Source organism: Macaca mulatta, chromosome 5 (genome assembly GCF_049350105.2).
Source record: "Macaca mulatta isolate MMU2019108-1 chromosome 5, T2T-MMU8v2.0, whole genome shotgun sequence".
Classification (NCBI taxonomy): Eukaryota; Metazoa; Chordata; class Mammalia; order Primates; family Cercopithecidae; genus Macaca; species Macaca mulatta.
In genome coordinates, this window is record NC_133410.1 from 195,004,107 (window position 1) to 195,017,863 (window position 13,757).

At 42.8% G+C, this 13,757-nt stretch overlaps 1 protein-coding gene across 4 annotated transcripts in view; it reads right to left on the bottom strand.

The window, feature by feature from the left end:
- Positions 1 to 598: 598 nt before the first annotated feature.
- FAT1 (FAT atypical cadherin 1) overlaps positions 599 to 13,757 on the bottom strand; it is a 142,685-nt gene continuing 129,526 nt past the window's right edge. For 2 of the 4 annotated variants that reach the window (XM_078002553.1, XM_078002552.1), the window contains exons 22-28: positions 13,086 to 13,548; positions 11,181 to 11,334; positions 10,889 to 10,999; positions 9,751 to 10,382; positions 8,582 to 8,719; positions 3,172 to 3,207; positions 599 to 2,030 (exon numbers count right to left, since the gene is read on the bottom strand). In XM_078002553.1, coding sequence (XP_077858679.1) covers positions 1,402 to 2,030; positions 3,172 to 3,207; positions 8,582 to 8,719; positions 9,751 to 10,382; positions 10,889 to 10,999; positions 11,181 to 11,334; positions 13,086 to 13,548 — 2,163 coding nt within the window. In that variant the 3' untranslated portion in view covers positions 599 to 1,401. The remainder of the gene's footprint in view (positions 2,031 to 3,171; positions 3,208 to 8,581; positions 8,720 to 9,750; positions 10,383 to 10,888; positions 11,000 to 11,180; positions 11,335 to 13,085; positions 13,549 to 13,757) is intronic. The other 2 variants (XM_078002554.1, XM_015139660.3) reach the window with 1 other exon arrangement.

Here is a 13,757-nt window from a genome sequence, read left to right on the forward strand (position 1 = left end):
AATAAAGGCATTTACTTAAAGGGAAAACATGTTTCTCCGAAGTTCTAAGAAAGCTTAATTCTTTGTCATTCATATCATAGTGGCACATAGTGAGTACTCAAGAAATATGTTGGAAGTAGGGATGGATTTTGACTATAAAAATATACAAAAAATAGCTTCTGGATCTCACATTAAATCATAGAGTACTGTGTAAGTTGACAACAGAAAGGCATGCTTCATAGAGACGGTTTTTGATACAAAACATTGACAAAGGTGAAAAACATGTAAGCATTAAAATTACAACCAATAAATTCATACTAATTAAAAATATAAAATTTTCTTGGTTTTGTTTAAAAATAGTAAAAAGTTACGCTTTTTACTTTTGTGGCTATAGTTTTGAGCCTTATCAAGTAGCTCTATACCGCCACCTGGTGGCCAGCTCCGCGTGGACAGCCTGGCTTTTGGTCAGGGTAGAGAGGATGTTCACCTTTACGCCTCGTCCACCACAAGCAAACACATCAATATCCAACCTTCCATTCATCCATTCTTCTCTCTCAACTCAGCCACGGAATCCTGAACAGGAGGATCAGTGGGAAGGAAACAGAGGCAGTAAAGCTCATGGATTTTATTAATAATTTATTGTCAGTAAGAAAGACTGGCTAATGGTAGTTTTCATTAAAAACCTTTACAAGACCATTGCATCACAAATATACAGACACTATAAAAACTGTGTCATGGTGGATTTGGCTCTAAACAGGTATGCAGAAGGTCCCCGTTACACTTTCCAATAATGAAAAATGTTTATAATTCTAAATACAGCAACCCATGTAAGACATGTTCATGTATCGTATCACTCCCTCATCCTATGTACAGCTAGAAATGCACTGAAATGGACCAACAAAATGTCATACTTCAGTGGGAAAAGGGAAAAGACAGAGTGAAACCCTGGTTATAGTAAAAAAAAAAAAAATCAGGGTGCTAGATAATGGCACTAACACCACCAAAATTCAGTTGAAACAAATGCACAAAATATCTTGGAAATCTAGTTAAAACTATGAAAAATCAAATCTGTACATAAAATTTACAAAAAAAGAGAGACAGGAAAATTAAAATAATCAAATCTATATAAATACATGAATCATGCTGACGACAGAGGACAGGACTGATTTTCGTTTCACTATTTTAACACAGACAGATGTAAATCCCAAAAGATGTTGGGAAATGGCACGGCCGATGGAAACCTCACGATGACAGTAGTCGGGACACTGGAAATGGCCAGCACGTCCAGAGGCGCGGGACCCAGCGCAGCCATGGCCATTCAGCTCACCGAAAAAAGCCTGGGAGCACTGCTGCAGGAGCAAGGCGGATGCTCCCATCATCTCTAGGTTCAGTAAAGTCAGGCACTTCGGGGGGAGTTGAGAGTCAGACTTCCGTGTGCTGCTGGGAATCCAGAGGCGGGATCGTCACCTCTTCAAAGTGGCCGTCGTCCCCGCTCTCATAGTCACTCATCATCACCTCGGACTCCACTTCGCAGCAGGCTGACACGTCGGAGCAGGAGGCCGTGGAGGCATACACGGACATGGGCACGCTCTCGACAGTGGGCACCTCCAAGTGTCTTTGATACCCTGGCGGGTAAGGGGCATGGGATTCTCTACAAGTACTATTCTCACCAGTGCCTTTTGTTTGAGGTTCAGACATATCGAGGGGATAAAAATTGGGCAAATACTGATTCAAGGTGAACCTCTGCCGGTTTCTTGATGAAGAACCCAAGCTACCCGCGGCAGGCATGTCTCTAGGAGGGTGGATGGACTCAAACTGATCGCCGAATTCGGGCGGTAACGGTGGCAGCTCGTCCGCGGCGGGGAAGTCTTCGGGGGGTGGAGGAAAATCACTTTCGATGTCGTAGCCTCCAGGGTAATAGTCCGTATCGATGGCGTTCGGATCTCCCGAGTACAGGGGTGTCTGCTCATCAATCACCTCATAGTTGGGGAACTCCTGTATGTCCGGCAGAGGAACGCTTGGCATCCAATCTGATGTATCCCAGTGATACCCTTGGTAGACAAGAAATGAGATGTCAGTGTGTTTTCTCCTGAGCTTTTGTGCCATGGAAAGAGCTCAGTGTATCAAAGACACAACTGCATTTCTGCCTTCATTCAAAGTTCACCAGTGGAAATTCCTCGTCTTCGCTTTGAAGACATCCCCCAACCACTCCAGTTTAAAGACCCTATGACCTAGGCTCGATTTCTAAAATGTGGACTTACAGTTTTATGTACACAACTTAACATTCACGGAAACAAAAGGAGTCCTAAGAGAAATGGGATGCTAGCATCTAAATTATATACATGTTTCCACAAATGATTCTAACCAGCCTTTTAACTTTTCTTCTGTAATGTAGAACCCATTGCTCTACAGGAAGAGAAGTATTGATTCAGTCTTAGGACATTAGCAAACTACCCAGTGACACTTGATCTGCACTACTACTCACTAAAAAAATACTGATCAATGCAACTTAAAAAAAACTTTCATTTCTAGTTTTTGTAGAGACACGGTCTCACTATGTTGCCCAGGCTGGTCTTAAACTCCCGGCCACAAGCAATCTTGCCAACTCAGCTTCCCAAAGTGCTGCGATTACAGGCCTGAGCCATCAGGCCCAGCCAATGCAACTTTTTAAAGGAATAAAAGTAATCTTTAACATGCTGAAGTTGAGAAAAGAAGCTGCCTTCATAATAATGTAGCAAGTTTAATATTAAAATTACTATTTTTCATTAGCCCTCAGACAACAAATTAACTTAATATAGGTATATATCAAAGCATGCCCCCAATTCAAGCAAAATACAATTGAACAAGCATTGCAAGATTATAACACAGCCTCTGATACACTGTAACAATCTGTGTTACTTTCAAAAGGACTGTGATCCTTTTGGACTATATAAAGCATCACTATTAAAAAAAAAAAACTTCCAATTTTGGAATAGTTTTTTTTTTTCCTCCTTAGGATTTAAAAAAATCCTCGGAGAGGCGGGAGAAGGTTAGGCAATCCGTGCTTTGAATGCAAAGCGCACACACATGCGGCCGTGTACTTAGTTACTGCTGCAAACGCTGGGCGACCCAGTGCAGTCAGTTGGCACGGGGGCAAGGCTTGACCCACTGTTTTTAGTGAATATCAATGAATAACTGGCATGCATAAGTCACCTCTTGGTTTGCTGAGGTCAGGAGCAGCCAAAGATTCTTTTGGTGGCAGAGTAGAAAAAAAAGAAAACATTTGTAATTACAACAGACCGCTGAAAAGGCAATAAAGGTAAGTACACAGAACAATGAAAACTGCTTACAAAGGACCAATCAGCCATACAACACGTCCTTACGCCAGTATCTACGACAATTCCAAATGGCTGAGAAACGTATGTACCACAAATAAAATGGAATATGGAAGTGGAGGAAAAAGACCGAGGAATGATGAACCAGAGATTTGGCCAGAAAACTCAAATATTATTTTCTTTTCCTTGTTTCTGACAATCACTGCTGAAAACACAGAATTTTCTTAGGAATAATTAAAACAATCAGGCTCTAATAAAATATAAACTGATCAGATTACATAGGTGATAATCCAAATACATCTACAGCTACATAATGCACACTTTATAGCACATTGCAACTTCAAAGGACATTAAATTCAGAGGAACTCATCGGCAAACTTAGATACTTAAAGACAGGTCTACAAGCTGAAGATCTCTCCAAACTGTATGTAGTTTGAATATGATTTAATATTTACACTGTGAGCCATTCCCTAAAGAGACCACGGCTACACTTAACCCCCATGTCTGTAACTACACTTGCTCTGCCAGCGCCCCGCATCTATACACAGAAGCCTAGCAGGAAGTATAACCAAATGCATGTAAATCCCACTATCAGTTAGGGCCATGAGACGCCTGCCCTGGCCCTGGCTAACCTTCAGGTTCTCTCTTTGAAATGGGGTGAAAATCCCTTAGAGTTGTTATGAGGATTAAACAGGATAATGCAGGTTAAGCACTGTTAGAAACTATCAATAACTGTAAAAGTAGACATCACGGTAGAAAAACGGTCACACCAGTGATTTTTTCAAACAAAGCTTTCTATGCATTCAACAGTGTTATAATTTGGGACAAATATTTGATAGTTCACTTCTGGAAATTTCAATAATTTTAAAAGACTGTGGTGTCTCTAAAAAATGAATAAGCCAGCATTTAGGTAACATGTATCTACAGAATCATTTTTAAGTCTAGTAACAAACGTACCAATTCCTTTAAACAAAAAAAGATCAACAACTTTTGTTACTTAGGCACTAGTAATAGCTTTCAAATTTAAATTCAAAGTAATACCTTTCAACTTTAAATTCAATGTACACTTCTTGGATATGCCAAAAAATATTTTTCAGTGAAGAAGACTGCAATGAAGGAACTATCGAAATTCTGCTTCTATAAACTTCAGTAATATTTACAACACTGAAGGTCATCAGTTTAAAACTAAAACTTCACTAGACAAAATACAGATATGTTTCTGATTCACCAAGTAAAAACATGGTACTTCTTAGGAAAAGAAGCATAGGCATCATCAGTAACTGTAACGATGAACACTGGAGCATCTAGCCTCTTCCGCCTGATATCAAACGGGGCACAGCGCTATCCTCCCGCCTCTTCCGCCTGATATCAAACGGGGCACAGCGCTATCCTCCCGCTTCTTCCGCCTGATATCAAACGGGGCACAGCTCTATCCTCCCGCCTCCCTCCTCCTGACAGCGTCATGTCCGAGCATAAAGGATGCCCCGAGCTCTATGATGGCGACGTCTGTGTACTCGACAGCCTATGTAAGCAGTTCTCAAGTGGGATCTCTAGGCCGGTACCATCAGAGCTACCTGGGAACTGGTGAAAAATACAAATTCTCAAGTCCCAACCCAGACCTATTGGATCAGAAATGCTGGTGCTGAGAAGCAGCAATTGGGCTTTTAACAGTCCTCCAGATGTCACATTACAGTTTGAAAAGTACTAGCCTGTGCCTTCCCCATGTGATGAATTTCAGTGCACTAATAAAGGGCTATTTTAATTTAAAATAATTTGGGGAAGGTGGCCAATGTCCTTTCTTACAACTCTGAGCAGATGAAGCTTCACATTAAATAATTTTCACTAAACTAAATATGAAAATATGCTCTGACCATGCTCTACACCCTTTTCTTTGACCATACTCAGGGAAAAACCAAAAGTGAAGAGTCAGTTACAGTTTAATTATGAAAGCCTTATGTTATTCAAGTCTTATTCCTGTTCACATGAAGAGGGATTTTTGTTTCAAAACATTTTAGGTAAAATTACTTCTGAACTTTTTTTTATATTGCACCACCTACAGATAAGCTCTCAAGATCTCATGGTTACTTCTGATGTCTGTGTAAATCACTATGAATAGTAAAAAGCAACAAAGACATAACATACATCAAAATATTTTTTGCAAAGCACCCGTATTACTTATCTACACACCTGCATAAAATAAAAGGACTCAACCCCCTCAAAACCACAAACTGTGTTTTCCTACCATTGCAGTAGGCAATGCAGCCGCGCTCCGTGGCACAGCTGCCGCAAGACACAGACACAAGCACGAGCACTTACAACTGTACCTTCTGTGCTCACCGTGTCAACCACAGCATTGACAAGGTGCATTACAGTCACTAGGGAAGCTTGCAAAAAGGTACAAAAGCAGTCAATTAGGAACATTTTCAGTTAGTTAGAAAACAGTGCACGAAACAGAATTTCATATTATACCATTATACCTCAAATTCAAACTGAGGAGGGCTTTAACACAACCACGTAATGATGCGTGGTCTCCTCACTGTTAATTGTGTGTCTCAGAGACTTTTCTAATCAAGCTATATATTTGTTACTATTAATCAAAGGAATCATGCAAACATATTTTATTGCAATTTAGACAAAACATTTTAACTTTAAATTGTTTCACAATTACAATTATGGATCATGTCAGGCCAGAACGATGCTTATTTTAACATCTTACAGGCAAGCCTCGACATTCCAAGACTACGATCTGTGGCACGCCACTCTTCTGGCTGTGAACCACTCACACATTGTCCCCCAAAAAAGGAAATCGAAGGAGAAACATATGCAATCTAAAACCAAAATGGTTTTGTCCCTGTTCTGACTGTTTTCCCTGCAAATTTGTCTGTTTGCAGATGGATGAATCGCTGGTGAGCTAACGTACCAGGAGAGGAGACTCTGCCTGTTTCCTGTGTAAATTCCCTTTTTGTTTGTGTATCAGATTGTTTTAAAATAACTATGCCAAGGTAAATATGTATGCATGTAGTAGGCAGAAGGCTGGCCCTCAAAACAGTGCACGTCCTAATCCCAGGAGCCTGTTGAATATGTCACTGTACATTGGCAAAAGGGACTTGATGCGGTGCAGGTAAGGAAATTGAGATGAGGGATTTCCCTGGATTATCTGGGTGGGCCCAATGTAATCATAAGGGCCACTTTTCAGCACACAGACTTGCCCAGTTACGGCCGGGGGAGCTCTGCTGACAGAAGGGTGGTCAGTGAAACGCTGTGTTGCTGTCTCTGAGAGATGAAGAGACCAAGAGCCAAACAATGTGGGCAGCCTCTAAAATCCAGGACAGGAAGGAAACAGGTTCTTCCCTGGAGCTGCAGAAGGTAACACAGCTCTACTGATCGCACGATTTTAGCCCTGTGAGACACAGGGGTTGGACTTCTAAGCTATAGAACGACAGCAAGACAAGTCTACATTGTTTTAGGCCACAAAGTCTGTGGTAATCGGTAACAATGGCCCCGGAAAACTGAGAATACGATGCAGGAACAGACTCTCAGCAGACTTTCAGCTTACAACTGATAATTACATTACGGTAATGAGTAAAATAAAAATACTCCTGTATATATGTTTTTTCTCTGCATTGCATGGAAGCTAGCTTTCCTAATTAATTTGACCATAACTTATTAAAAGCACTTGGGACTTTTTGTTTGTTTGTTTTTTGTTTTTTTGTTTGTTTTGTTTTTTTTGAGACAGTGTCTCGCTCTGTTGCCCAGGCTGGAGTGAGTGGCGCCATCTCGGCTCACTGCAAGCTCCACCTCCCGGGTTCACGCCATTCTCCGGCCTCAGCCTCCCGAGTAGCTGGGACTACAGGCGCCTGCCACCATGCCTGGCTAATTTTTTTTGTATTTTTAGTAGAGATGGGGTTTCACCGCGTTAGCCAGGATGGTCTCGGTCTCCTGACCTCATGATCCGCCTGCCTCGGCCTCCCAAAGAGCTGGGATTACAGGCGGAAGCCACCGCGCCTGGCCACTTGGGACTATTATTGAGAAGACTGATGTTTCAACAACAAGAACTAGAAAGACAATGCTGATAAAATTCTGAAATGTATTTATAAAGAGCATTTAGGGGCCAAGATATAAATTATTACATAAACTGGAAACAGGAACTTCTTAGAATTAAAACTGATAAAAGACATAATTCTATCTTGTTGGTTTAACAAGCAAAGCTATGTCCATACACTCTATTCCTAATAAACACAGGTATATTTTGATACCATATATATATATACACACACACACACACACACACTTGAAATCAGAAATGATAGCACACACTTATAGCTATCTTTAGTCATTTGAAAAACGACTCCTCAATAGATAATGAATATATGGATTTATGGACTATATATACAATGTATTATGGACTATATTACTCTCGATTGAATAATTATTAGTGGGTTACCTTTTTCCACCAATGAAATATTTGAAATGTATAATATACATATCAATATGTTTAATAACATATTAAACATATTACACGATTATACAATTAAAAATTATCATTCAACTTACTAATTCTGAGATTTGAAAATTTCCACTAAAAACTACACTGTATTACTATTTGAATACTGACAATTTTCTCTACTGGTATATATTAATATGGCAAAGCTGGTTATCAATGTGATTTAACCTGGGGAAATCAGATCAACATAACTCATGGCAAAGATCCCACTGTCAAACTTTCTTCATTAGAAATATAATCCAACTTACTAGCAATCTCCTAAACTGTGCTCTGTCAGTACGCTCTGATCCACACGGGAGCTGGGGCCGCAGTGGGGTTGGGGAGGAGACAGATAAAACCTTGTAATACCAAAGGTGCTATGGAAATCGAACATTTCAGACTATCACATCTCTTCTTAGAGGGGGTGTGTGTGTGTGTGTGTGTGTGTTTGTGTGTGTGCTGCATGGTTAAGAAAGTTGTGAGGAGGATTTCTGAAAAACCCACAAAACTGGGGTAATATTTACTGTTGTGAGAAAAAGCCAATACAAGATTAGTCAATCAGATCCTTCAACAAACATGTTCTTTTCTCTTACTGACAAGTTCAAACACCTATTCATCAAGAACAGTTTAGCGATTTTCCCCAGCAGACATTCATGCAAGTATGTGTGGTGTTGTTTAAAAGTGGTCCAAGAAAAATGAAAACACAGTGAGGCTCTTACGGGTAGCTAGTGCGTCTACACTGTGAGAGAACACAGTAACACAACAAGCAAGCAAAGCACAGCGTTTCGGCACACTGCTGCCTCACCATTGTCATCGCACGACTCGGACTGGAAGGAGCTCAGGGACTGCACTTCAGACAGGCTTTCCCGGGCACTGTACGGCTGGGAAGGCTTTTCCTCTAGAGGCTTCTTGGAAAGACAGGGATCGAGATCCACCACTTTAGCTAAAAGGAAGGATGACAAACATTAAGTATATGGGCCAGGACGGTTTTGTTCACCGCTGAATCCTGAGACGCACCATGCACTACCCAACGACGGCCTGAGATTTACGGAATAAATGAACGACTGAAAGAAAAACAGAAACACCTTACAAACTCAAACGAAGACATAAAAACACCCCGCACAGAAAGACCTACGCATCATCTCAGAGATTATTCAGAGTAGAAATTGCCCATAAGCATGCCTATGGATATCATTAGACAATAAAGACTGCTAACATTTTCTTTTAAAATAATAGGTACAACTTTAAAAAAAAAAAGCATCAAATATATGTTAGGTCACTAATATAAATATTTCCACTTCTCCAGGTCATATTTTTAAAAATCCTAGCATGAAGGCCGGGCACGGTGGCTCAAGCCTGTAATCCCAGCACTTTGGGAGTCCGAGGTGGGCGGATCACGAGGTTAGGAGGTTGAGACCATCCTGGCTAACACGGTGAAACCCTGTCTCTACTAAAAATACAAAAAATTAGCCAGGCGAGGTGGCGGGCGCCTGTAGTCCCAGCTGCTCGGGAGGCTGAGGCAGCAGAATGGCGTGAACCTGGGAGGTGGAGGTTGCAGTGAGCTGAGATCCGGCCACTGCACTCCAGCCTGGGCGACATAGCAAGACTCCGTCTCAAAAAAAAAAAAAAAAAAAAACACATCCTAGAATGAAAATGCTCCCGATTATTTTTTTTTTACATATTAATAAACTCAAAAATTATAGATGAGAACCTTTATCAATTATAAAATGAAACAGCCTCTCCAGAATATTAACTAAAACATGACTAGATTCAATTTCTTAATTAAAATAACAACATAGCCACAATGCTCAGCCAGCACTCAGGACATCCAGAAAAGTTTCCAATCATTTTAAGGATTTCAGTCTGAGCATACTTGTCTCTAACAAACAGTACACACGTTCTGACTGGACAGAACTTGTAACCTGACTGTTTACCTCAAGTGACATTTGAGTGAGATGAGAAAATGGCACTTACTGTCATAGTCGAAGTCCCAGCTGGGCTTCTGTATGGAGTCGCTGTCAGAAGGGGAGTTCGAAGGCGGTGGGGGAGGCAGGTTTGGCGCCACACTGCAGACCGCCACTGCTTTTCGGTGCCCGTGCACAGACTCGGGGTTGAAAGTGCTGAATTCGGGATGCTCTGGGATGGCAGATCCTTCAAAGGAATTTCGGTCGAGATTGTTTCTGGAGTCACTTGGAATACTCGGGGTGTAGGAAATAGGCCGGACAGGCACCTGGGGTGGTACGTCTGAGTAAATGTTCTTATTTAGCTTGGAATCAAAATACGGTCTCTGCAAGAAAGCCGTAGTGGGTCCCAGGTGCTTGTCTTCAGGCTCAGCCTGATGCTTCTTTTTCCGACTCATCATCTTACGGCAGAGAACAAACACCACCACCAGTAAAAATATCCCTGCTATAAACACAATGATTCCGATTCCTTCCGCCAGCCCAATGTTCCACGGCGTGGACACATACTGGTTGGGTGCAGCGTCTTCGCAGTGGCGTCCTCTGTACTCGTGGCTGCAGTTGCAGTGATAGGAGCCGTGTGTGTTCTCGCAGAGGGCCCCGTGTCGGCAGGGGTTTCCAGCGCACTCGTCAATGTCACTCTGACACCTGCCAAGAAAGTCAGGAATGAGGAGAGACGTGTGTAGCACACGCCAGCATATGCCAGGCTCAATCCTTAGAGACCGAAGACGAATCCCTCCTTGCTGAGTTATGTGAAGATCAAACCCAGACATGAAACAACTAAAAAGTGCAACATTGACAACCACGACAAAAGACCTTTTGTGGAGAAACCAATCATGTGATCACATGCTTTCGATGTCTATTTGGGAAGGAAACCTATCAAGCCAATATTAATGGCCATTTTCCTAGGATCCAAGAGACTATTACATCAACCCCATTGTCTAAACATTAGTTTTCTCAAGTATTATATTATATTCATCTGCTTCATATTTCATTTTAAAGAGTGAAAAGATTGTAAATTATATAAGGGGCCAATATGAGGATTATCAAAATCTGACACAACGTAGTTCAAGTCACTGAAGGTCTGTTGCATCTGCCGGTCAATATGACACTATGAAAAGGTGTGAATCTAAATTTTGAAAGAAACCATTTACCTTTCTCCCCTAAAACCTGAATCACACTGACAAACGGCACCATCCAAACTGTCAAAGCATGTTCCGCCATTCTTACAGGGGTCATCTTTGCAGTACGGACTAAGCTGACACCTGAAGAGTAAGGAGAGACAGACGTAAACCTCACGATCCGATTGCAAATAAATACAGCAAAACGAAAGCAACACAGAAAACATTAGCAAATCAACGTGGAGACTTTTTACATGCACCATTTTATGTTTAAAAAGAATTTTATGCTACAATTAATTACGGAAGTTAAGAAAAACACACATACCTCTGACCAGTATATAACCCTCTACACTGGCAAACAAAGCCTCCGTTGTCGACAACACACGTGCCCCCATAGAGGCATGGGTTGGAGGAACACGGATTGACGCTTATCTCGCAGTACGTCCCTATGTATAAGGCGCTGCATTTGCAGTAATAACCTAAATTGGCAAAAAGGAACAAAAAAGTCTTATCACTCAATGACTCAGAAACCTGGTCTTAATTATATTGCTTTTTATCTTTAAGATTTAGTTCTCCGAGGTCCGTAAAAGCTCGTAAAATTCTCACTCTCTCTGGGAAAAAAGTTGGCTATGTCGACAAGCCTTCAGCTGCTGGTAAACCGAAACACACAGAATTGAAGAGAGAACTGTTAGCTTTAGTTCATCACAATTGGCATTAAGATCATTAGGTCAAACATCCAGAGGAGGAAAATACAGTTCTTTACTTGAGTGACCATGTACATAGACAGCACCACTTCACATCTCAAGTTATTTGCAATTCACAAGCATTGAAGGATTAAATGAGAAAATAATGAATGTGAAAAGCACTTCAAAGACTATAAATTACCTTTCAATATTTTTATTTTTTGAGACAGGGTCTTGGCTCTGCTACCCAGGCTGGAGTGCAGTGGCTCGATCTCAGCTCACTGCAGCCTCAAACTCCTGGGCTCAGGAATCCTCCCGCCTCAGCCTCCTGAGTAGCTGGGACTACAGAGGCATGCTACCATGGCTGGCTAATTTTTAAAGTTTCTGTAGAGATGGGGTCTCCCTATATTGCCCAGGCTGCCTCACTCCTAGTCTCAAGCGATCCTCCGGCCTCAGCCGCTCAAACGTGTAAAGATTGAAGAAAGGAGATCGTCGTATCTGTTCAAAGCAGTAGGAAGAATGTCGACTCTACTTTGTCAAGCCTGTGACAGGTGGTGTGGTAGATCTTCCACCTGCCTGCCTTGGGGCACACTGCAGCACCGCGCTTCCCCGCGCCCCCCAAAGCTGGCGTGGCTGTGGGTTTTTCTCAGGATGAAGAACTGTGGTGCCCCGGGCCAGGGCCTGCAGGAGCCAGGGCACGGCTGCCACGCTCCTCTACTCCGGCTTCGGGACCACGGGAGTGCATGCCAGGAAAACACCTCTCAGCCTCATCCCTAAGTGACAAAATGAGGACAGTCTCCTTGCTAACCTGGTTTGGACGTGTAACTGATACAAGCACAGTATAAACCAGAGCGTTTCTGTGGGGATGGCCTGGCCCACTCTATGCACACGGCTTGCAAATACACTTCCCAAGAGAACAGGAGGAAACCAAAGCTTTGGAAATCCCACTTAATTACAGCATTGTTTTTGCTCTATTCTGTTTGGCATGACAACTGTCATTTTCCTAACTATATCCTATTATTGGTAAGGGGGCCTAGCAGGAGTCCAGGGTGCAAAAGACCCAGAGTACCCCACTAGGCCGGGGCTTCAAGACAGACAGATACAGCAACACTTCCGGAGGGATGCAGGGCCTTCTAGAAAATCATATTCCCAACTATTATTGCCAGCAAGACTCTAGCAGGCCCTCTACGCTGCGCCATTAGATAAAAGGTGATACAAAGAACAAAGAAGGGGTAAGTGGCACGAATTCTAAATTCCCCTGGGTCGATGACTATGGAGTTAAAGAAGGGTTCGGAGTCACCGGGGTGCCTCCTGCTCGGGCGCTGGGACGGCACTGCAGGCGTGCGGCAGTCGGGGGGGCAGTACCTGCAGCCCGGGCACCGGAAGAGCACCAAACCCAGCTCTGCTCCCGTATGAGGGATGCTGCCTGCAGTGTCTGACAATATTATCTGAATCAAAAGAGAGAAAAATAAAAACAGTACCTGGGGGGCTTCCCCTGAAATGCACACATGTGTACGGTTTACAGGTGGTGGCGTTACGGAGCCTACCTCCAGCAGGTGACGGACTGCAAATGCCTCCGTTCTGGCAAGGGCCGCTGGCGCAGTCTTCCGTAGCCGTCAGGAAGCACCCTGGAGACACACCCACCGACTCCTCCATGTGGGCATAGCTTCTGGGTTTGCTGTTGAAGGGCAGCTCCTGCCCATTCAAATAAATGGAATCCATACAACCTCTGAAACCATTAGCAACTTGAGGACTTCTTCCATGCCGTGTTCCCTGCTGACGGATGTGGCCACCAAAAAACACGTAGTTATCCAGGTTCAAGGTTTTCAGAGTCCCTGGGGCTGTGCCCGATGCAGTGTGAACTTGGTCTAGAACCAAGCGAGCATAGTTCCCATTCACTTCCAAGGACACTGCGTGCCACTGCCCATCATTGACCTGAATGCTCTGAACAGAGACGATGCCAGGGCCACTGCCACAGTCGAACTTGTACTGCAGCCTTCCATTATGAATCTAGGATAAAAACAACGACTGTTCACGTCACTCTCAGAGACCCTTCAGTGAGAGTACTTGATCACAAATCTACAGGAGACGGATTGGGAGTGAGGGTAGAAGGATAAGGCCTTGCATTTAAGTACTACAGAGCGCAGATTCATTGTCCACTGTACAAATCATTAAAATGCGTCTTTTAGGAATATCAAGTCATAATGCACATCCACAAA